This window comes from Ursus americanus, chromosome 34 (assembly GCF_024610735.1).
Source record: "Ursus americanus isolate L20-20 chromosome 34, mUrsAme1.1.p, whole genome shotgun sequence".
In the NCBI taxonomy this organism is placed as follows: Eukaryota; Metazoa; Chordata; class Mammalia; order Carnivora; family Ursidae; genus Ursus; species Ursus americanus.
This window is the reverse complement of record NC_142160.1, coordinates 6864783-6889959: the sequence shown is the minus strand read 5'-3', so window position 1 is coordinate 6889959 and position 25177 is coordinate 6864783. Positions and strand designations below refer to the sequence as shown.

Genomic DNA, 25177 nt, shown 5'->3' with positions numbered 1-25177 from the left:
AATGAAAGTTGTCAACCAGGGAGGGTCAGAGGTGATGGTTAACTAAACGTTTCACAAATCACAGCCAGAGTCTGGCACCTTCGTGGAGCTGTGAAATGGACAAAAGGTGCGTGCCGTCTCTAACTTTTGGCCCGGCATTCTTTTGCATTTGCTTTAAAAAGTCCATTTTGATAACAAGCCAGAGTTGAAGGGAACCCCCTCTCCTGCCCGCCCCCCATCACCACTTATGGGCACTTCCAAGGTGCAAATGAAAAATTCTGAGAAAGCTCACAGCCTTGAGGAAAATTTCAAGTGGTTTATTGCCTCCGTTTTCTCTTATTTCGCCACTCATTCTCAGGCAGAACGGAAGGACAGATTCTGCCTTTTGCTCTGCAGGCTAAATTCTCTTCTTGCCGGAGACCATAGCTGGTGACTTGAGTATCTGGCCACTCACTTATCCGTGTAGCCCTCTCTTTAATGGACCCACGATCTGTAAGGCGCATTCAGTGGAAGAAGTCTGTAACTCAGCTGATGGAATGTGTGGGTGTGCACACATTAGGCAAAGAGAAAAGTTACTTTCTGCATGCAATGAGCCAAATTATCCCAATTCCTTTGCAGAAGAGCTTACCCCCCCCCTTCTTTCTTTCTTTTTGTAGCTTGAATAACATTTAGCTAAGCTTTCAGGTCTTTGGTTTTTCAGTAGGATGCAACAGGTGTGGGGAAGGGCCATCTGCCCACGGCCAGGGCATCACTCATGAGGACTCTGCCTCCCCTGATAAACATCTGTCTTATGGCTGAGGGTGCCTTGTCACTGGCCCGGATTTCAGAGTGGGGCCTCATAAAGCCGGCAACGTTAAGACCAAAATAATGTCATTTAGTGTCTAGGGGGAGGTTAAAAAGAGGATTAGAGGAAAGCAGGCAGGCAGGGTATATTAAACGAGTCCATGACTAACAGGGTGTGACAGAAAAGGGTTTTATTCTTTTCAACAAAACAATTCCCTAGGGCTGGGACCATTACTCCACTGTGCCTTTATCACCTTGGAATTTTTATGGTTATTTTTGATGAATTCACATTTTTGTAAAGGCTTTTTTGAAATGATGCCAGTTTTCAATTTTTAATTAAAGTCGTAAATAATCTTAATTCTGCCTTAAAAGGTTTATTGTTTCTTCTTCTTCTTCTTTTTTTTTTATTATTGCTGCCAGGAAATATTTCAAATACCAAGCACTGATGTGAGTTAGCAGTTAGAATCTCTCCAAGGTCTAGTAACAACAATGTAACATGTAAATATTACACACCAGTACACCGGCACAAGGTCTGAAAATGTGGATTGCCTGATTTTGGGTTTATTCACACAGCTTCTCTGGGGAGTGGCATTTCCTCTTTTTCTTGGATGGTGCAACTTTCATCATTTTAGTTTCCACAGCCTAATTTATCACTGACTCATAACAGATTTTTAAAATCTTCAGATTAAAAAGACGGGTTAAAATTTGGAGAGTAAATATGGTAAACTTGTCCCTAAAGTCTGGGCAATAAAAGGCAGCCAAATCCAGCTCCCCCATTTGCAAGAAATAGGGTGCACCATCAAAAGCTAAATCACTGTAGACACAGTACCTCATTTTCCGGCGGACAAAATTAAGAGAATATTGCAATATTTGATATTAGGTTATAACATTGCTCCTCGAAAGTATATCCTTGTTACCTAGCCTGACTGTTGAAGACTGTCTATAAATTGTCTTTAAATTTCTATTTTGTAGTCTTGGGGTCTGATTTTTTTAAATTAGTGCTTTAAGAATCTTTCACACAATCAAAACTATTCCTCCTTTACATAGAGGCTGAGACACACTGTGTTTGAACAATGGAAGCCAATTAATTAGTAATTCCTGAAAATATCTCATTCTGTTTCCATACCTACTGTTAACCCAGGTTACCTTCTCTTTAGTGGAATATTGAATTGGTGCTTACCCGCCCGGATGTGGGACCTGTGTTCTCTCCTGTCCAAGACAGTTGTTTTTCTCAGTGAAGAACACTGTTCTCCAATCTTATGATAGATTTGCTATTACTGTAAAACCTCATACATTTCAGACAACTGATGGGGTGAATGGTCAGATTTAGGAAAAAAAAAAACCCTCAAGAGTTTTGATTCTGTTTTGTTTTGGTTTTGGCTTTTAAACAAAGACAACTTATAATGTCAAGTTCTCAAGATACACACACAGATACTGACAAAAGCCATTAGGCGGTGGTCCTGCCGACATGGTGAACAGGATGCGACGCTGGTGTTATTTTAAAAAATGAAGCATCCTCGTTACAACTTTATTTATATTATTAATTCACTTAGCAGTTCCTTTGCTCTTCTTCAATACAGGAATATATTTAGTCCGTGTTGACTGATCATCTGTTATCAGTTTACTGTATTCCAATGAAAGAGACTTAATTGTATTTATAGAGGAAAAAAGTGATTTTAACAATCGACTTACAGGAGTGGGTTTGTATGCAATTAAGATTATCTATCAAATCCTTCCGACCGGGCATTTTTCTCATTCACAGGGAAGAGGTCAAATTCTTTCCATATATGAGCCCTCAACTGGCATTGTGCTAACACCTCTCGAGGAAGAAAAAGCTCAAGTTAAAAAAAAAAAAAAAGACTACACAGCATTTCCCAACATAAAAGTGTTAAATCCCTATAAACCATGAAAGAATGCATGATTCTAGTTAAGTAGAAGCGCTGATGACCTGAAAACCACGGCCATGGGGTTCAATCACATCATGGGCTTAAATCACTTGGCATAAGCGGAATCTTAAATTCCCCTTACATCTGTTACGAAGGGCCCTTACATGATGAATCAGTACCATCTCGACACAAAGGAAACGCTCAAAAAGCTAAGGTCAGCTCAGTGTGTTTTTCTGCCATGGTCAGAAGGTACTTGCTGATCCCAAAACTTACAAACACGGTTATTAGGAAATGCCTTGAAAGGTCGTAAGCTCCTCAGATCTTGAGGTGCGGAAGCACAACGTGGCCAACCACCTGCTGGAAATCTTATGAGGTCAAGAGAGAGAGCATCAGGTGGGTTGGCTGGTCGATCTTTAACATTTCTTCCACATCCAAGACACTATGCTTTCTATGTACTTTGAAAGATGCATTAATTCCTCAGTGATATCAAAGTAATTTTAGGTTCAATTCCTTTCTTGAATTTCCATACACAGTACCTATTAAGAAACGTGTTTTTTTTCCCCCTAAGCTTAAAGGGAAGGATGCTCTATACTTATCCTAGAGATACACCTACCTTCTCCATCAGAACTAAAATGGTTTTAGCCAATTGATATTTTATGAAAAAGCACTTATCTCCAGAAAGGGTTTTTGTTGTGCTGTTTATCCCAATTCAATTTTCTTTAGCCATGTGGACGTAATCTCCATAAAAGCCTTTTGTCACTCCCTAGTTTAGGTGACTTTTGTTAATTTTCTCTGATTCTTATTATACAAGCCCTCCCCAAAAAATTCATATCTGGTTATATAAGCTATGCAAACCATAGTATTGCTATTACTTCATGGAAGTTGTCTCTCTCCTCAAAGCGTCCAATGCTCATAACAACTTGAGAAGTATAAGAATTTCAATGCCCCACACAAGGTCCCAGTACTGCAAGAGTAATTTAAATGTGCCTTTCCTGGCTGGATAAATTCTCGTTTAAAATTACCTTTTTCCTTGCTTGTTGATCTTTGGAAGAATGTGCCTTCACATGCTTTCGTAGGGAACTTGGGTCTGTGTAGCGTTTGGTGCATCCTGGAATTTGACAAGCATAAGGTTTCTAAATAAGAAAGAAAAAAAGAAACCGGCTATAGTTAAATCATAAAGGTAACTGGGGAAGATTTACTCAGACTACTGACTTTAGAGCATGAACTGTTACCAACTGACAGAGGTGAAATGCTGGGTAACACTTGTGCATTTTAACTGGAAAGCTCAGTAAGTTTGCATCCAGGCCAAGAGGAGGGCACACTTTCAAGAAACAAGGAGAGGTGCACTCTTCCCACAAAACCTCCTGTGGCATTTTTGGATGTGGAAATTATTAGTAAGCATCTCTAGTCATACTTACAGTTATGTTCCCCTGAAAACAATCTTTGGTACTGTCAGAAACTAGGAAACACACATTCTTTAAGAGTTCAGGTATAAAGAAGCTGCAGAAAAGTCCAGAAAAGACTGGGAATGTTTCAGAGGAAACCTGATTCAGAAAGAGAGAAGGAGAGAATTAAAAGCGAGTATTAGTGGAAGGTGAGTGAGAGACAATAGGGGTTTTTCAAACAACAGACACATGAAAACTCAGGCAGAGGAACATTAATACTATTACAGGGATCACGGGTTTAGAGGAGTCCCAGTACTCAGCCTGGGTTATATGCGTCAGCCTTGGCTGGGTGCACTGAAAACTCTAGTTCTGGCTACTTTAGTTCCCCCAGGCTCCTGAGAGATGTGAGGTGTGGAGCCTAAGGCTGAGTCTAGAATCTTTTTAACGTATGCGTCCCTGGTGACTGGTCTATAATAATTAGGAATGAAGGAATGGGAGCACTACACATCAATTCTAACTCTAGAACCCATTCCTGCGGCGGTAACAAAATGCAGAGCAAGGGTTTCAGAGTATGGCTTTTAAGTTATGAAATGAAGCAAAACTTTCTGTTTAAGAACTACAATAAAAAATCACAAGATAAACCGTGTTTGTAAATCACAGCTTCTGGTCACTCATCTACTTCAGACCACAGTAGGTGAGATTAGAGTTGTGCCTACATGATTTGAAATGTCAGGAGAAGTGAAACCCTGTCTCTAAAATAGGATTCTTGCTCTAGGAACCTGCTATTATTCCATTAACAAAACAAACAAAAACAAAAACAGACCAAAAAACCCACCCAATCGAAACAAAATAAAAACCCAGAAAAAAAATTCAGATTTTTTTCTCTTTATATTTTGTTTCTGTTTTCATGTACATGCTTGTCATTTTGTGGGCCAACATAGATGTGGGTTACATTATTTGTCCTGCTGAAAGCCATATTTTTGATCACTTTTTTGTTTTTGCCATTTTTGATCCCAACCACAAGTTGAAGTCATGAATATATAATTTAGTTTGACATACCCAATATGAATTCGAAGTGCGATGTGTCTGTTCCCTGACTGACTGACTGACTGAATCACCCAACAGGTCTCATGATTTCGTGGGATACCGGGCACTGCGTTACATATAAGAAATCTGACTGTGCACAGTGGACCAACCAGGCTCTCAATATCTCAGTTTTTGCAAAAGGTTGGCCAATATGAGCAGAAGCCACTCACCCATGAGTTTCTATTGGGCAAGCAAAGGTTTTCTTTCACCTGGGAATCTTTCCTGGGTTTACACGGCGTTCTCACACTGGCCTTCTCTATCCTGCCCTGACTTTATGGGAGAACTCGATGATATCTTTAAAGGCAGTCATATCGTGACCACATAAACTCACATTGTGAGCCCTCCAGGAGATACGGCATGTAAAAAAAACTTTAGGAATATTAACATGTTATGTAAATCAATACCTGTATTATTACTATGGATGCTACTATTTGGGTTGAAAGGACAAGAAATGGGTAATGTGATTTTGCATTTGATTTTGCGATGTTCTTGAAGAAGGCTTGAATACACACCATTCCTCCCAGCTGGCTTCCCTCTCTCCCCTGCTGTCAGCCCTCTGGGATCAGTATGCCAAAAGAGCAACGTGAAGTCCAAGTGCTACTGGTATACTGGTCGTTTTACCTTAGATTACTGAAGCTTTAAATAGATGCTACGCTTTATCAAACTATATTTTCCATGTGTACTGTAAAATCATTCCCCCTGTTTAGATATTAAGACTCAAATAGAGAAGTAAATCGGTAAAACTTTTCAGGGTTAGAATTATGAACTCGGTAATCCTTATGGGAAAATCATTTTCCTATAAGTAAAGAATCCACTGAGTTGAAGAAAGATACTTCATCCAAAATTCTGATAGCATTAGCATAAGGAGTGCTTAATGAAAGGAAATGGGGGACTGAATTCAAATAACACATTCTTCAAACAGCTACAGTTTGCTTTTTAAAACAAATGTTTAATTTTTACATGATTTTAAAAGAGCTTACCAATTCGTTTAATGCAATAAAAATTTAAGCAGGAGGGCATGTTTGCATCTTAAAGGAAGAACGATGGTTTTAAAAGATTTAATAGAGCAATATTTTAAAAAAAATTAAAGTAGTCGGGTTTTAAAAGCTACTGCATTGAACTGAATCATGAAATTATTCTCTGTGGTAGCTTTCCTCAAAAGTTTTAAAAAGTGATTTTTTGAAAAAAAAAAAATTCCAAAATGATTTTAGAAAATGCTCGTAGTCTGATTAGCTAAAATTAGCTCCAAGTAAAGAAGGGTATTGTAGAACCATAACACTTAGGCTCACAATAGTTCTTTCAAACTACAGATAACTAGCTAGAGTAGAGGCAATTTCTCAAGACAATCTTGTCTGGAGAATGTTCATTCTTCCATGATAAAGTTTAATGACAAATTGGAAAATTTATTAGATTCTACCAAGACCATTTTAGACATACAAAATAGGGCATTTAAACATAATTTATTCTTTTTTCCTATTTCTACCTTTTAAAAAATGCTGCTATTCACCAAATTTATTCATTTCATATTCTATTCTGTTGGTTCTAAAATCACTGAATTCAATTCAGCTAGAACAGAAAGGGGCTATCCTCTGCCCATATTGCTCCAATTATATTCTAGCTATTTACTAGGCAAACCATCACATTTATGTATATTAGGAGATAATTCTGTTTAGAAAGGTTATGTGACATATAGCTAAAATGACTTCTATCAATATGACTAATAGAGACTAATATAAAATTTAATAAATATGTCAACTATAACATCAGAAGAATCTTAAATATGTATGAGAAGGTGTGTAGAAATAACAGTATCTTTTCAAAATTCAAATTCTGGTGTAGTTTAATAATAGACATCAGAATGTTAACACTGAAAAAGTACTGTCATGAATACATTATTTGCAAGAACGTGGGAAAAGAGATCTGTGATGTGTATAATACGCTTATCCTGATGGCTTTGTTAAGTGGAGAGAAATTGCACACCATCTACCTGGCCTCGTGGAAGGAAAATGGCATCAAAACTTGAGAAATGCAAAGAGAGACAATCAACATAACAGCAAACAGAAGTCTTAGGAAAGGAGTAAAATGTTACCACACGAAGAGAGTTAAGGTGTAATGATGAAAATCCATTGCTCTCACAGGGGTTATGTCAATGGATGTGCGGCTGTTAACACACGGGAGGCATCATGAAACTGAACCCCGGGGAAAGATCTGCTGATTCTTTTTAGATCACCTGAAGGTGAAAATGCCAGGTGGTTTCTAAAGCAAAAGGCCAGCCTCACACTCGGTAACCATGCCAGCCTCAAGGTTCTTGTGTCAAAAAGAAAAGAAGCAGGGTAAGGGCCGGCGAGGGGGCTGCAGAGTAAAACCAACAAAAAACAAGCCACTTCCTATTTCTAGCAAGAGTATATATTATCTATTTTAGTAAATCTTGATATTTAAATACTTATTTTAATGCCCAATCCCTGGGAGTCATTCTCTGTCCTACAATCTACCATGTGACTGCCCCTGACCCACCTCTGCTTTGTACACAGAGGTAATCAAGGAACCCCTTTGTCTCGGGCAGTTGTAATATTTAGAATAACTTGTTACTACAGAAAAATGAGGAGAGAGCCAAACAGGGCCCCTTCTGGACCTTCACCAAGGTTCCACTGCTGCCCTTGGCATTGCCCCTCTAACCTGCAGACCATAAAGCAAACACCTTCACCAGCCCACTATCAAACGGGCACTTCCTCACACCGGGGCTTGGGGCTGGAAGCCGAAAGCTCCGGCCGTTCTTACAGTGTCCAGATGCGTCCTCTGGTGCTTGGCGCGGTCGCTGGAGTTACTGAACGCTTTCTGACAGCCCGGATGCTGGCACAAGTACGGCTTCTCGCCGGTGTGGCTCCGCAAGTGAATCTTGAGATTCTCAAGCCTGGAAAAGGCCTTCTTGCAACCTTCAAACTGCAAAAAAGAAAACAAGTTTTGGTTGTTGAGAAGAAGCCTGCGTGTTTGGGTCTGGGGGATGGGGAAAAAAATGTCCTTAGTGTGTATTTAGCCTAAAACAAAAAACACAAAACAAAAAAATAAGATGAAATCCAAACAGTAACAAATATGACTTCTAAAAATACCCACATATTTATGTGAACTGCATTTTTCCACTAATATACATGCCACTTTCCATACCAGATCTGGGTCCCAAACTGATTTCTGTGATTACTTATGTCAGAGAAAATTTGCTGTGAGCCATCTGGCTCAGTTAATAAAAATACAGTAATGCGTGTCTTAAAGATTTATTAAAAAATTAACACACTTTTCCATTTCCAAATTGGACTAAATGGAAGGAACCAGGAAGGAAGAAACTTTTTACAACTAATAAACTAACAAAAAAAAATCAAAGTTATGTATGAGAACAAAGGTGAGCTTCCAAAGATCCAACAGTACAGGATGCAAAAGGCATGTGCCCGTGGGGTCGTCACTACCATAAAATTCCTGAACTGTCTCAAGGAGATTTTCAACTCCCCAAACGGCAACTCTGTTGGCGTACACACTGATGCCAACTAATGAGACAAAAGTTTTTAACATGCTTTTAAAAAAGGAACTGGAACATAATTTGTGTAGTGCTGAGAACGTTTTCCAAATGAAGTGATAGTTTTACCTATTTTTGTTTTTCTAAGAAATGTTGTTACCTCGTTCATGAAGACAGGAATTGAAAATGAGAGGCTGAAGTTTTCAAGAAATGCTTTATTGGTTTGTCAATAATATTTATCGATGGCACTATTTACTGCATGTCTTCTGTGGGTAAAATATCAGTGACTATCTTACAGGCTCGCGGTGATTCCAATCCTGAAAGTGACAATCTAATAAAGAAAATGGGTTACAGAAAGCCTGTAAATGAGGCACAAATGTGTGATGGGCATTTACCCTGTGACTCTCTCTCATTGGTAGTGAGCCCCAGAATACTGAGGCCACTTTGACAATTGTCATTCCATTTGAGTTCCCACTGCAAAGGAAATTTAGGAATATGGAAATGGTATTTAAAACAATAAAAAAAAAAACACCTCACTTCTTAGGAATGTGGGGAGCAGGGGGTAGAAGAGAACAGAAGTAAGGAAGGCAAATTCAAGATGGTTTCCTTTCAAAATCAGCAGTATTATTCAACCATACTAGAAGACATTTTATAAAATCCCTCAGTTCTCTTGCTCATTACAATAGATGATGGAGGACAGAGTACATCGTTCATGAAGGGATGGTCCAGAGCTGGCCAGGTTTAAGGAACGGATGGACCAAGGAGAAAGAATAACTAACCATGTCATAACTCTGTCTATTTAAGTCTTCCAGATTTCACATGCTAGAGTATTTTAAGAAATTTATGAAAGTTGTACTTATTTTTGATTGAGAGTTATACATGTTTCGCAGACATATGTTGGTTTATTTCAATTTTGATATTTTGCTTAAAATAATTTTGGTGTTTTCCTGATTTCTATTTCACATAAAAATAAATTTAGCCTGAACAGAAGATGATTGCTGACAAAGCCACTACTTCTTCAACGGAGTGAAAGGCCTAAGATACACTGCTCAAGGGAGAGAGGGGTTCAGTGGCTTGTTTCTGCAGGTTTTCGAGGGGGTCTCAAATTTGAGAAGGGGCTCACTGTCAACCCCCAATTCATGGCTAAGAGGCCTCTGCCAACCCAATCTCTGGTTTTAAGGTTCTCTCTGAAGGACCACTCGGAGCAAAGTGCTGGAGTTCGGCTGATTTGACTTTGAGTCTCCTAGTGGATCACACTTAGGTCTGAAATGAGCTTGTGGTTTCGGATCCCTCAAGTCTCGTTCCTCGCAGACTCCTTTGAAGGATGGGTGTCGTGCCACGGCCAGCTACAGGGTGCAGGCCCAGACCTGGGGAGACCCCAGCCTCCATTCCCTTGTACAAGTCGTCCCAGATCCAGGCCAGAGAGAAGGCTGCATTGTGCAGGTACCAACATGGGGGTGGGGAGCCACTTTAGACAAATGAGGTTTCTGTGAGCACCAGGCAAACAAGACCCCCAGATCTACCACAGAGGGACTGGAGGGATCCCACACACGTCCTCGAACTAATTCAAACCATCCGCTTGATCAGACACAAATTGGATGTTAGACCAGGGTTTCCATGCTCTCTCCTGTTCAGTGTCCGTGTAAATGTCCAGTAAAATGTCCAGTTAAAGTCAACAAATTGCTATTATTACTATTAGCAGAAACAGTGATCAAAGACCAAAAGGCTTGCAGCATCCCGTGGAAATGAGTGAAAAGTGAACTACATCTCAGAACATACTGACCATTTTTAAAGAGCAAAGATGGGAGGAAAATATGAGCACCCAGACTGAAAATGACAATCAAAGATTATCAGTAAAAATCACGAAAACCCAACTGACATCACAGGTCTCCTCTGCAGCAAGAAAGGCTGGGAGGTTGAAGGGTCTGTAGGGGAAGAGACAAGAGTGAAGGGGTTTGATCCCACTGGGTTGTATGAATAAAGGCAGGAGAAAGGCAATTTCTTGGACTCAGGGGCTCATAGTATATACCACCCACTCACTCTTGTTGGAGAAATTCACTTGAAACCATGAACCCCCAACCGGGAAAGTCAGGCACTGAGGACTTGACACAGGGCTCCATGGGGGGCCTAAGGCGGTCTGGAGAGAACCACACCTTACTGAACTCGCCACACCGACAATTCCGCAAGAAGAGGAAGGAGGAGCTATTCATTTTTCTAATGGTGTCTGGATGAAACTTGAAAGCAAACAATTGTGTAATGAATCATTATCATTCATTATGGGAATAACCCTGTAATTCAACACAAGAATTTCCTTTCCCTCAGGGCAATTTTACCCCTAGATTCATAAATTCGGTTAAATGCAAATGCATTAAAAATAAACATTGAGATAGAAGTATAAAAGACTGTTACAAAATACTTTAAAAACTGGATACTTTGGGTGTCTGGGCAAATGGATGTCTTTTTCCATATTAATGTTTTTTTCATGTTTTCCAAATCTTTAATGAGTGAGTTTTGCCTTGCGAATGAACATCTAAAACCTAGGAAAGCAACAACCACAGAAAGAGCGTTTCCTTGGGTTTAGCCAAAGGCTTCCTCATCGAGGTTCCTACCGTGCCAGGTCCATCCTGAGATCTAAAGTCCAAAGTGTCACCTGACTGCTTTGTGCCACTGTCACCAACCAAGCCTTACACAAAACTCGGCCAACAGGCTCCTCTCAGGTCTTCTCCTTCCCTAACTGGTTATAGACCCAGGCATCAAGGGCTAGTAGAACTAGACCACCAGGCCCGAGGTTGCCTGTGGTTCAAACACAGGTCATATGGAAAGAGACAAAAGAAAAACAAATTCTCAGAATCCAAGGGGGCAGCAGAAGGAAACACAGAATGCCAAAGAAAGACAAATACAGGACGGTAATGTGGGAGGGAGTGGTGGGGGACAGGTATCTGATATAGACTAAAAAGAACAACATTCTTTTTTTGTCCCCAGCAAGTATTGGGTAAGCCCTCTGAGCATGGCTACTATGTGTGTTAGGCACTGGGAGGAACAAGAGGAATGAAACTCAAGCTTTACTCATGGGAAGATGGACGTGAGGTCAGCTGTGTGGCTGGGCAGCGTCCATATGGACGAAGCCGGAGCAGGCTTCTCAAAGAGGCGCTGCAGGAACCAGCAGCGTCCCAGTGCCCTGAGCATCTGTCGGATATACAAACCCCGGCCCCACCCAGAACTACAGAGTAGAACCCTGGGCATGGGACCCAGCCATCTGGGTGTTGACAAGCCCTCCAGGAGATTCTGATGTTCTATCCGTGAGTGCCATTCATATTGTAACGACTGTTGGTTTATTTCAGAAAATCTCCTGCCAGAAGTGAAGTGTCTCGCGGGATTCACCCACTTCTGAGTGTGGCGAGAGCTAGGTGACGAGTAGCAGCAGCACTGGCCTGAAAAGGAGCACCTCCTGTGCAGCCGGGGTAAGGCTGGGTTACCTCTCTTCACGCAGCGAATGGCACAACGTGTCAGGATGCCAATCTCATGCTAGAGAGTCTGTGAAATTCCTGACTGGAATCTGCTGCCGGGCAGATAGATGGTTCTGAAAGAGGTACTACCTACAAGCTCCCTGAGCGGCCTCCTGACCAGCAGCACAGCCCACACTTCACGCGCCCAGTACATTCCCGTCAAGAAAAAGCACAGCAGTGGAAGCCATAGCTTTCCACTTGCGCATTTCGGCGACTTTACAGAACACACAAGAACAATGCATGAAAATGTAAGTGACAGAACTTTAAATCTCGGGGGGTTTGGACATACTGCATTGCGTGAAGCCTCACTCTGAGAATGATCTCTAACTCCAAGGCTGTTTGCAAGTAACGAACTTTAATTAAAAAGTATAAATTGCCTCAAACCCAGAGAACCTTAGCTTACACCCATTTTGCTAATTTAGGAGATTATTTCATATTTAAAGGATCACAACTGGACTGTAATCACCATCCATATATATTGGCTTGATTACAGATTGTTGACATTAAGTGGTATTAAGATGACCTTTGAAATATTACTTTCCCTTTCTATTAGAGGCTTTTGTGTAAGGTTCTGAAAATGAAAGGCTCATTAGACACCATTAAAATAGGATTTATTCCATATGTGTAACCAATAATCAAGTAGAATATTACTCCCTCCCCTAATCAGCTACTTAACGTACTGAGAAGCATACTTGGTGTTCAAAGCAGTAATAACAGCAAACCTTTCCTGATCAGGTTTCTGTACCATCACTAATGTCAACAAAACCCAAACAGAAAGGAGTCTAGGATGCTGGACATGCTTCTCAAAAAATATACATTTGATTTCAATTAAGGCTCAGTGTTTATGACCCTTGGAGGTATATACTTTTACAATTTCATCGGTCAAGACCAATTAATCCCATTAGCAGTGGCCGTGGGTGCGGTCTGCCGGCAGCTTGGGGAACGGACTGATGGCTTATAGCTGGTTTACATCTTCTGCTTATGGCCCAAAGATGATGGGACGTGAAAGGCGTTGGTGGAAGTGTGGGCAGATGTTTCCAATGCCGTGGATACAGTCAAGGTGACTTCCACAATAAGACCAAGAGTTCAAGTCCACTTAAATCACGGGCATACCTGCCAAAGGTGTAAATGAGGGAGAGGGCTGGGAGCTGAAGGCCAGGGCCACCTCACACACCTGACAGGAGGTGAGAAATCCGCCTCACAGATTCAGCCGAGCTTTCCAAGTCTCCTTCTTGGACAGTGCTCCCCAGCTCGAGGTGTCACGAGTCCCCCCAGTCACCCGGGCATCTTGTTAAAATGCAGATTCTGATTTGGTAGGTGTAGAGCGAGGCCCGAGGTGGTGCATTCCTAACAGTCTCCTAGGTGACACTCCTAAAAATGTTGAGTGTTCAAAGATTATCCTTTGAGAAATAAAGTTCAAGGGATCATTAAACTACTCTCAGGTTGACAATACACAGTTTAATGGGATTTAAAAAAAAAGAAGAAGAGAAAATAAACAAAAGAACTAGAGCAAGAATAAAATAATAAGGAAAGGGATTGCATTTGATGAACCAAACTGGCAGCTTCATCCTTCAAAGTGTGGAAGAGTAAAATCTAATTTTAAAATGTAGGCTGGGAACATAACAGAAATGTTGTCTGGGGAAAAAAAAAAGCAGAAGAAAAGTAAAAAAAAAAAGGGACAAAGATGCAAAGCAGAAAGACTGCAGAAACCCACGGGGCCACCTGATTTTGCTTCTCCTTCAGTCTCCAGGCACATTTGGACGTCTGGCTCTCCTCGTGCACCCTGTGGTTTTCATTCCCAGTGCATTCTTGTTAGTACTGGATGTTCGTGCAAATTCTTAGTATTTACCACATCGGTTTGTAGAAAGTGTTACATAAAGGGAGAAAAAGACAATAATTCAAATGTTCTCTGGCTTTTCAAAAGTATCTGGTTCAGGAATTCATGACACCGAGTACGACGGAATGTCTTCCTCTCTGTGTCTCATTCAAGATGCCTAATTCTGCAGTGAGGGTGATGAAGAGGTCCCCGTGTGAGCTCACTCTGTGATGTTACTCATGTTTTCAGTCTAACCACCTTCTTATCTGAACAACTGACCGACAGAAAAGGGATTTCTATGTGTCCTTTTGGTTGCTAAAAGGTAATATCCGATTATAATATTTCAAAGGTTCTACCCAGAGGAATAGCGGCCTCACTGGGAAATTATTTCAATCTTGGTACAGTTACCCCTGCTTAATTTGAGAATTATCTTAAGTTCAGAGAAATCAGTGCCCCCCGCCAGGTCTGATTTTTCCAAAGACTGCAAATATCTAAGTAGATTTGCCCTTGCATGTCCTACACCAGCCTTCAGTATCTCCCAGCCCGTTGGTCTGGCTGGCGCAGCTCGTGGGGAGAAGAGACTGTGACACTCGGGGCTCATGAGTCAGCCTGTCCAAGCAGGCCACTCATCTGGTGTTCTGGAGTGGCCTATCATACTCACTTATCCAGGTCTTCTGGAACCATTAAAAATTTTGTAGAATTAATAAAAAACCCTTTCCGTAATGTTTTCCTAACTCGTAATACAGAAATCCTAGTTACTATGTTTTTCCCTGTTATTCTAGTGGACACAATGATTCTATTAAATAGCTCATAAATGCAACTTCTTGGCTTGTTGTGCTTTTTGCTTTTGATTAAGAAATCTGTATAAAACAAAGTTTACCTAAATAGGCAGTATGTACGTATTTTTTACCAGCTTAAGGCCATTCGTTTCTTCTTAAAATTGTGGGTTATGGGTAGTGATTGATCCACAAAATGGTCGTTACTCTACATGAGGTGTAAAGGAAACGAGGGTACCACTTAAAAAACAAAATGGAAAACAGTGTTTTTGATAAGCCACATGACAATGTAGAGAGAAATATGTTATTTCTGTGCCAACATTTGAACCATATTAAGTTTTTATGGAAATTATCAAGTGTCTGGTTTGTAACAATTGACACTTGCTGAGGACAAATGGAACCTCATCGTGGGCACTGTATTTACAACTGGAAAGCGAATACCCCAGAGTAAGACACTGGTATTTAAGTCCGATCATATGGCCCTCTCGGCTAGTCAACAAGTATAAGGTATCATATATTATTCATGTTGTGTCAATACAATGCCAGAAAACTATAATCTCAGACAAATAATTATTCTGTGAGTGGGCAAATAATGAAAAAGGTTGTCTGGGGTTGTTTAAACATAACAATAAGTAAGCTGCCTGATTCTGCTGTTGTTCTTAGTATCGATTTCATGCAATCTGCAAATACATATCCACTAGAACACGTGTACTCCAGAGGTTCACCGTTAGATCTCAGTAAATGCGTTCTGATTACTCGTCAGGAGAGCCAATGTATTTAAGGCCTGTAACTGGTCCTGCATAAATATACCTAAAAGAAATCAAATTACTTAATTCTCTTTGTATCTGTGTTTCTGATCAACACATGTCATATATAATTCTATATAAATGTACCTACGTAAGTACCGTACTTCTACCAACTATATATTAATTACACACATAATAGCAACTTTCAGATGTTTTGCTACTCTGTATTAAAGAAGACAACTGTTCTAATTCTTTCAGGCCAGTCTATACACCAAGTGACCAAGTCCCTGCTCCACAAGTGGACCAGGGAATATGGTGTTTCTTACACATTCAGCATCTGATTAAACCCTGCGGATGATATAAAAGTAACCTCAGGCCCTATCCTACCTTCTCTGCATTCACAGAACATTCCAGGTGATAGACACATAGCAGAATAAATTTGGAATCTGACCCAGCCCACTCCAACACCCCTGAATTATTTTCTATATACTCAACCGAGGAAGCTGACAGCAGTGGGAGGAATCGACCTTTTGGATTTTAGGCATTATTTTTCACTTTTTTTTTTTTTTAAAGGTCAGAAACATTCCCTAAAACTCTAGTTTTTCTAAAAGATCTCTCCAGCTTCAGGTCTTTCAAGACAGGGATAAAGTAAAAGACAACGAAGTGAGCAAAAGGCAGGAGAAGGGGGAAACAGAAGCAGAGAGAAGACCGTAGGCAGAAGAGAGGTTTAATGCATCCGTGGTCAGGCCTGCCCCCTCCGTCCTCCCACCTCCCCCCACCGGGCTGCAGGCCAGTCCAGCTGCAGTCCCTAATTAAGCAGCAAACTCCTTTTTGCCTCTGCCTCTGCATGCGCTATTCCCTGTGCCCAGTGACATAGGACTGACCCCTTCGCTTGGTGTCACCTCCTCTGTGACGCCTTCCTTTATGCTTCAACCAAGGCACAATAGGTCACTCCCCACACGCCCACCACGCCTTGCCCACAGCCTTGCTAACACATGGAGGGACACTAATTGGATTGTTTGTTTCCCCCACTAGGCTGTGAGCTTTATGAGGACAAGGGACTGAGTCTTATTAATCTTTTTATTACCGGCACTGGGTACAGTGCTTGGCATATACTCAAATGACTGCAGATTATTTGCTAAATAAATGCTAAGCGAAACAGAGAATGAACTCTTTGTAAAAAAGCATATTGATTTCCTAGACTTCCTTGTGTAGTAAGCTCATTAAGGCCTTTTAATTAGGTCGGGCCAGTTAGTGCTCGCAATGACATCAAATGGTCAACATCGCAAAGCTATAAAAATGTATTTATGGGTTTTGCCAGATTTGAATGTTCTATAGAACTACTGTAAGATATATATTTAATTATTTTAATATCTAACCATGTGGGGAAACAATAGTAATAACAACATATGGTTGTGTTTTTTTTGTGGACGCGAGGCATTGCCCTCCTTACTGATGTTCTTAGAAATATGTAGCAACACCGGCGAAGGGAGCAAGCGGTTTGCCTACCACACCCTCTTCCACACTTGAGCTAAACATACACAGACCCACTGGGAATGTGTTATTAGCAATAATTCAAGGCACATAAATCTGTGCCTTCTTCATACATAAAGGAAAAGAAACTTTTAAATTGCCCTTTAAAAGCTGAGCTAATATGCTCTCCAATATGCCAGGAAAGAGCTTCTCATCAGAGCTTCTCATGCAAAGAGAAAAGCTCTTTGGGTCCTTGCCCTGAGTTGCCCCGAGTCAAATATCCCCCAAAGAGCAGATCAAGCAATCCTTAGGATGCCATGCCTCTGCCCATCATCCTATAGCCAGACTCTCTGGATGGGAGGCAGACACGAGCATCCCATATGATCCCACACTACAAACATACCTAGCTCCAGAGCTTTCTGTGCTCAGAGTATGGGGGCTCTAGTGAGGCCTTGGCTCCGCCTTTCCCATTGGCAGTGGACTGGCTACCCAGTAATTGTCTTTAACTGCAAAGATAAGAAATGCCACTGCTTGCCTTCGGTTTTATTAAGAATTGGCATGCTTGGTTTAACAGAGCTAAGCAATATATTTATTTACTATGGTGTTTCCCAAAATGATTGCTGAATTCTGTCATCTTTTGACTGAGAAACTGTTTGCGGGTTGCAACAGAATGTATGCTAACATACATACAGCAACACAAACCTCCAAGACAAACTGTTTAAGTCAATTTGCTATCATATAAGCACATAGGTGCAAATATGTGCATATGCACTTGTGGGTACAGCCATGGGCACACACTTTAACACTTACACACAGAGCCCACACAGATTCTGTAATAAATGTGTGTGTTTAAGATCTGTGTGCAGGGGTGTAGAGGCAAGCATGAATTTGCCAAGAGAGAAAAGGAAATTCACACACGAAGAGAATAATTTACCATAAATTGGCCCACACTGAGTTTATTCCAAAAAACAGAGTGCAAGATGCCAAATTTTTAATGGCTCTTACTATTCTAGATCTGGCCCTGACAAGTTTTGGAAGAGATGCAAGTGGGCAGGAAAGATGGGATTAAAAAATTATATCTTAAGCCTTTTCACTTTCAAATGTAAAATTTCCACCACTGTGACAGGGGGAAAGAGAGTGATAGGGATATTTTCCTGACACTGTGCTTTTCTCAACAAAAAGCCGTCGATTTTCATTATGCGCTGCTTAAATATAAATTCTGTACTTGCTAAAAGTCATCTGTGTCTGGCTGCTTAAAAAAAGAAGCAGATATGAAAATAATGGAACTCAAACCTTGCATTAGCCTTGGCAGCCCTTACAAAGGGGTGAGCTCTGCACGATGCGCGTGGCCACTCCACAGTAGAAGGACTGACAATCTTTTGTGACAACCCACAGCCTCATCAAAGCCACTCACTCACTTGCTTCCAAAATGCATCACCTCCAGTTTTCTGCCCTTCACAGCTGAGCTTTCCCGCACCGCCTTCCCGGTGCACATCTGACTGGTACACAGCAGGTGCTCAGAAGACCTTCCGTTCTTTCCGCTTGCTCTTCCCCTTTCTTGTTCGGACGGCAAACTACCTATGCCATCTCTGAGCCCTCTTCCTGCTTGGTTGTTGAGAAAGCCACTCTCCCCCCTTGCCTCTTCTTCCTATGATCCCATGGTTTGCTCATGGGTAAAAAGCTAAATCCATGAACCCTTTCCAATTACGACTGCTTAGTTTTTGCGACCCACAGGATATTCAATCACTATAGGCATACACCGAGTTTTAAGATCCTTATAGTTCTTAAGAAAATACTTTGGCTAAGAATTATCATCTCAATTCCCCTGACTGTTCTACCTCATGCAACTTCTACCCCCTCTCTTTGGAACTTGACTCCACTGATCACAAGAATGATAGGTCTACATAAAATTCTACCTAAAACCATCAAGCTTGGGGTAGATGTGGCTCATCTCAGATGTTTTAGTTTGATGAGAATATTGGTCTATTATTCAGAATAGTTACCCTTTTCACTGAATTTAAACTTCTTTGTTTCCTATTCTCCAAAGAAATTTAAAAAATGAGTAAAGCACGTTGTTTCTTCCTTTATATTACCTCTTTGACCATCTTACAGAGCTAATAATCCTGACATGAAAGTACTCAGCACACAGTAAATTCTCAAAAAAAAGTCAGCCATTATGTACATCATCTTTTACGTGTTCAACTTTTTTCTTTTTGGGGGGAGGGGCAGAGGGAGAGACAGAGAGAATCTTAAGCAGACTAGGCACTGAGTGCAGAGCCCAATGGCGGGGCTCGATACCAAGATCCCAAGATCATGACTTGAGCTGAAATCAAGGGTTGGAAGCTAAACTGACTGAGTCACCCAGGCACCCCAAATTTTCTAGTATATTCTCCTTATTTTAAAAGTGAAGGAATTAAGTCCTTGAAAGGTTCAGGGACTTGCCAAAGTCACATGGCTGCTGAGGGGCAGAGCTGTAGCAAGAACACAGCCTTCTGGCTCAATTATTTAACCAAGTTTTTCCTCCATGCAACTCCAAGGGAATGTTACTTCTCTAAAGGTCAAAGAGATAAAGAAAGAAACATGTCTTGGAAGGAATCCAAACACATTTTTTCTTCTGTTTCTTTACAAAGTGAAAAATATTAGTAGTATAAATTTACTGTCGTGAATAGGGTCAACCATTCTAAATTATACCAATCATTCTCACCAAGGTCTGAGCATAGAGTAAAGTCATTAGCGATGACTAAAATGTATTGTAAGCCTCATGTTCTTGGTTCTAATCTTCTTTTGTGAGACCTGGCATGAAATAATCAACCTGAGCATTCTAACAGGACCTCAAGGTTGCAAACAATCAAATACCTGATGGTATGAATGTTGACTCATTTCATCAAATGAAGGGGCCCCTGTATTTACTACCAGTTTGTCGATGGTGACAAATATTTGTTGTAGCACTTCTAACTCCATCCGAAGCAAAATTCCTCAAGAAAGAGAAAACAGTTCACTTTGCTATTTTCCGTGGGACAGAAGAATCCAACCTGCATCACGTTACAAGGCACATGGCTATCAACTGTTAAACTTGGCCTCCACCCCTCCTCTGAGCTCCAGGCCTAATCCCTACTCGGTATCTCTGCACTGATGGCTCACAGACACCTCAAAGTAAATATTCCAACACTTAACAATGACCTTTCCCCTAAAACAGAGTCTTTACTCCCTGCTCCCTATTCATCCAGCAGTGCAGGCCCAGGGTCTGGATGTAATCCTTGACATCTCCCTTTTTCCCATACCCATGTCCACTCTCCAAGTCCTCAGAAGTATCTCTTAAGCATGCTTATTTCTCTCCATCAACATCTGACCGCCCTGCTCTAAGCCACCCTCTCCCACTTGGTCTACACTTCAACAGACTCCCAAGCAGGTCCCCCTGCCAACTCCTGCCCCCACCTGCCATCTAGTTTCCACAGTGCCACCAGAGTTATCTTTGGAAAACTGGAAATCTGATCCTATCACTCTCCTGTGGTACATTCTTCAAAGGTTTCCCAAAGGTTTCAGATAAGGACCAAAGCCTAGTCATTGCTTACAATGTCTCACTTGATCTGGCTCCTGCCTACCCTCCAACCTCATCTTCTTCGCCACTCCCTCCTTCCCTCTCACCCTTCTACTTCAACCATGCTGTTCTTTCAGTTCCTCAAAGGTACCATGACCTTTCTCACCTCAGGGCATTTACACATGCTATTTCCTTGGCCTAGAAAATGTTTTCTTCCTATTTGCCCAGTTAAGTCCTACTCATCTTTTACAGCTTAGCTGAAATAGCCCTTTTTCAGGAAAGCATTCTCTGTCCCCAAGCTTAGGTTTACTCTCCCCCTTATAAGAACATCCTCATGGAACGTGAGGTCCTTCAGGACAGGGGCGAGGCTGGGCCTCTTCACTATGTGTACTAGTGTGCACAGTAAGCTCTCAATGCAAGTTTGTTGAATAATGGACAAGTTATTCCATATTAAAATGCAAATTATTTACATTATAATGCTGTCTTTCTCTCTCTCCCTCCCTTCCTTCCCTTCTCTTTTTTACAACTGTGTTTCCAGGGCTTAAAATCTACTCAGAAAAAGCTGCATACTCCTAAGAACAGTGCTTGTTCTAACCAACAATGGGGGCTAATAAAAGATGAGTAGAACTTAACAGACCCGCAGGTCTGGAGAAAAAAAGAATATATTTGTGAAGCCCTCTATAATTTCTAAGTGCTATATGAAATGCAAATGTTTTCTAGATTCCAACTGCACACACAGAAATATCTCAACTCATTTTGACAAAGTTATTCACCAGGGAGATGAATAAATAGCTTCGCTAAATACATATGGTGCAATTATACCCAGCAATAAGTGACAATAGGTCTTGCTTTATAGTAATCTAAAAATTCAAAGCCCAATTATTTCAGCTGCTCAGTAAATAATAAGAAAAGACATGGTGGTAAAGCAACTTAAGAACAGACTGCATTAGTAAACGCTAATGATCTCTTTATGATCCACAGAGCCACTTCTTTTTCTTCTGAAGGAAAGAAAGCATTTCGTAAATTAAGAAGAAGAAAAAGAGAAAGAAAAAAAAAAGACATCCACGAGCTACAGCCAAGAACAAAATGAAAGCAGGGAGTACTCCTTTTGATCTTTCAAAAGTAGTATTTAGTTAAAGAATGTATGCTGTACTACAGAAAAACATGACCAGAAACATGAGCATTTGGGACCTGAAAAATACAGTCGTTGGCAGCTGGCCTTTAAAAAATATATTTATAAGATTTAAAAAAAAAGAAGAAGAAGGAAAAAGAGAAAAAAATTGTTTGTCTCCATAGCTCCCAATTTCGGGGCAAACTGACACTGCCTTTAATGAAAGGGGTCAGTTTCAGACTTCTTTTTAGAACACAGAAGCCTTGCAAGTAATTGGTATAATTAGCAGTTTAGATATGCAAATCAAATTCCAACTTGAAATGACTGAGTTGGAAAAGCAACCTCAACAGGAAAGAGAAAAGGAAGAAGAGGAGGAGAGGAAGCAGCGTGAACGCCACACCTTTGTCCTTCAGGACAACTGGAGGTCAGCAGAAGAAGCCACAGCAAAGACAGAGGAGGACACTGCTGAGCACGTTAAGACAACCACGAGGGTGAGAGGACAGGTCCACCCAGAGGGAGAAAATTTGGAGAATGACAATCAACAAGGCAGATCTGTAACTCCTGCCCTATTTAGAGCTCTTGCTTGCATGCTCTCTGAACTTGTGGTATTTATTATTTTTCTAATTTGAGCAAACCATGTAAGCTTTTGGCACCTCCAAAAATAAAATCATATGGCCAATAAAAATGTTTATTCAAGGGGAAAAAAAGTTAGCTTAACAGCACTGGCTTCCTTCTTTCCTAGCCACCTGACTGCTGGGAAGTGGTGGTGGGACTCGCTGTTCTTCTGCCAGTCTGGGGCCCACCGAGATGAGGCCCACTGGAACCAGAGCCTCCAAAGGGCAGCACCCTTTGGGGGATCCCACGGCACTCTCTGATCTTCTGGACCCAACCGGGCTCACCCTATTTGAACTTTCTTTATACAGTGTATATTTCCTTCATATTATTTACTCCTATGCCATTAAAGAAGGTTCTCAGGAATCATCTGTGTAGTGTCTATCTCCCGAGTTCTGCATCTATTCTTGTCTGCCCCTCTGCTTCCAGAGCCTCGCGTAGTGCCTAGGAACTCCCCAGGCTCTCAAGGAAAAATGACAAAATCTGGGACTGATGTGTAATGTTGGCTCCCATCATCCACATGTCAAAGCTACTCTCTCTCTCATCATTTAGTGACCCACCAAAACCAATTATCTGAAGTTATCAAGTAATTATGTGGAAACCATGCGTAGGACCTGAAACAATCACACGCCAAGTGATATGTAGGACAATGCTGCTCAGACTTTCACGTGCACACACATCTCCTGAGAAGTCGTTATAACGCCAGCTCTGACTGCAGAGGTCTGCATTGGGGCTGAGAGGTTACTTTGCTAAAAAACTCCCAACACATCCTGATACCACTGGTCCTCAGGCCTCCCTTTATACGGTAAGGTCCCAGGAGGCTGAACTGACACCCTAACACTGCTTTTCCTCCACGTGAATCTTATTTATTTTGCATTAAGACACCCCCACAATGTGATTGTTGTCTGGGTGGTTCCTGGTTTAGATATTCACACAGATGTCTGCTTGGAAAGGAAGAAAGATCACCATTTCTTGGTTTTCTCTGGGACTTGGGATCTGTACTACATATATTCTCTGGTGGATTCTGTACCTCGCGAGAAAATTTAGCCATGTCTTTATTATCCCAGTGAAAGTTTCACTTGTGTCAAGGGAATTCGGCCAGGGGAAAAAAATGAACATGGATTTTCTATAAGGCATCCTTTACGATAACATATTTCAAGAATATTTGTCTGTCTTTAGCTCTTCGGAGAAATTAGTGCATATGCAGCACGTAGGTGTTTATAAAACACAGAGGGTCCTCTTTATTAGGATTTCTTTCCATTTCTGTGTTCAGTGTCACACAGATCTTTTTTTCAAGTTTCTAAGCCATTGTGAAAGTCTGAAATGGGCTGATGGTTATTGATATTTTGATTTTTTACACCAACTTCCACATCAATTAATATTCAATGATTTCTTCATAAAGTGACAGAGTTTGAGTTGTTTTCTCAAACAGAGACATAATAGTGTAGATGTGTTCTGCAGGCAGTATCTGAATGTCTCTTTGTAAATACAGGCTTGCCTCACACCACAAAGCAAAGAGCTGATCCATATTTTATGATTTTCCTACGGATTAAAGGTACATCGTTTTAAATATGTTTTTGATAACAATTCTTCCACGAGTACTTGATGTGGCTCTTCTGGAAGCATACTGCCACTGGTAATTAAATTTGTTCATTATGTATTTGCCTCTTCCACCTCCAACACACACACACACACACACACACACACACACACACACACACGAGCACACGCACCCGGGCACATGCACATATTTGCTGAAAAAGTCAACATGTGGCTTTATGTCTGTAGTACACCAATCAACATATCAAAATCCAAATTTAGAATCCTAATTCACAATACCATTTTTTTCCCTTTTTTCTCCTCCTCACTTGGAGTAAATTAAATTCAGTCTTTGTTGGAAGGAAATGTAAAATGTGTTTCACACATACATTTAACACTAATCTGTTCTCCCTACCTTAATTATGCTTTGAATTTCTGTGGGATCTGATATTCCAGGGACTCAATTTACTTTTATAAATATTCATTGATTCTCCCCCCCACCTCATCTCCATTAGTGCTGCTAACCATTACCCTCGGTTTTGCATTTGGAGAAACTGAGGCACCAAGGAGGAATCTAAGGCTTGTCACTTGACACAACTGTAGAGCTGAAAATGTGACTCAGGAGCCCCGTCTGATAAAGGGGCAAGCCTCCCCTGACACTTAGAAATAATGGTGCAATGTTCCAGGATGAAACCAGGGGCAGCCTGCTCATATTCCAGGCACAGCTATTTCCTCTCCCCAGTACAAAGTGCAATAGCAGAATAGCTGCCCTGTGGTTAAAGAGAAATGATTACAGAAAAGAACAGTTGGAGAAAACAAGGCAAAAGTACTTGGATTTTAGTCAGTGGGAGTCCATCACAGTAACTAATGGGCTGAGAATGTTTCTATTTTTTCACTGAGTAATCCATATGCAAATTTCGTGCAGCATTCAATATGCACTTCCAAGCTCAGTAAATGTTTTCTATTCTTTTCTGCTTCGCTCTCTCAGCTTTTTCCAATTAGGCCCTGTTTATTTAGAAAAAAGAAAATGTCTAAAGAAAGGATTAAGCTCTGTATCTTATGGAGAAAGAATGAATATCAGAAATTCTTTCAGGATCTAGAGGATGCATTCTTTACTCATCCTCCCCACTGGGATGGGTAATGAGAATAAAGTAAAAGGAGGATGAAGCTTTTTACTTCATTTGGTTTGTTCAGCTGAAAACATGCCTTTGACTCTCTGGAATTAAATCCAAAATTCATGACAATTCAAACAATGGCGCACATGGCATAAGCCTGTGTGTAAAAATAAATAAATAAAAGGGAGATGTGGAAGCTCAAAAGGACCCACCTGGGGAGCAGAAGTTCTGCAAAAGCAAAAGAATTCAGACATGGAGGGAAAAGGGGAACAGGCTGGGGAGAGCAAGCACAAAAGGCCGGAGCCAGCAGCTGTGTCAGAT

General features: G+C 41.0%; 1 protein-coding gene across 9 annotated transcripts in view; it reads right to left on the bottom strand.

Annotated features, from left to right (window-relative positions):
* Positions 1 to 25177, bottom strand: part of GLIS3 (GLIS family zinc finger 3) — a 619421-nt gene that overhangs the window by 91751 nt on the left and 502493 nt on the right. For 8 of the 9 annotated variants that reach the window (XM_087858807.1, XM_087858808.1, XM_045772457.2 and 5 more), the window contains 2 exons: positions 7898 to 8059; positions 3671 to 3781 (listed from right to left, as the gene is read on the bottom strand). In XM_087858807.1, coding sequence (XP_087714933.1) covers positions 3671 to 3781; positions 7898 to 8059 — 273 coding nt within the window. Of the gene's footprint in view, positions 1 to 3670; positions 3782 to 4066; positions 4193 to 7897; positions 8060 to 25177 lie in introns of all 9 variants that reach the window. The other variant, XM_087858809.1, reaches the window with a different exon arrangement.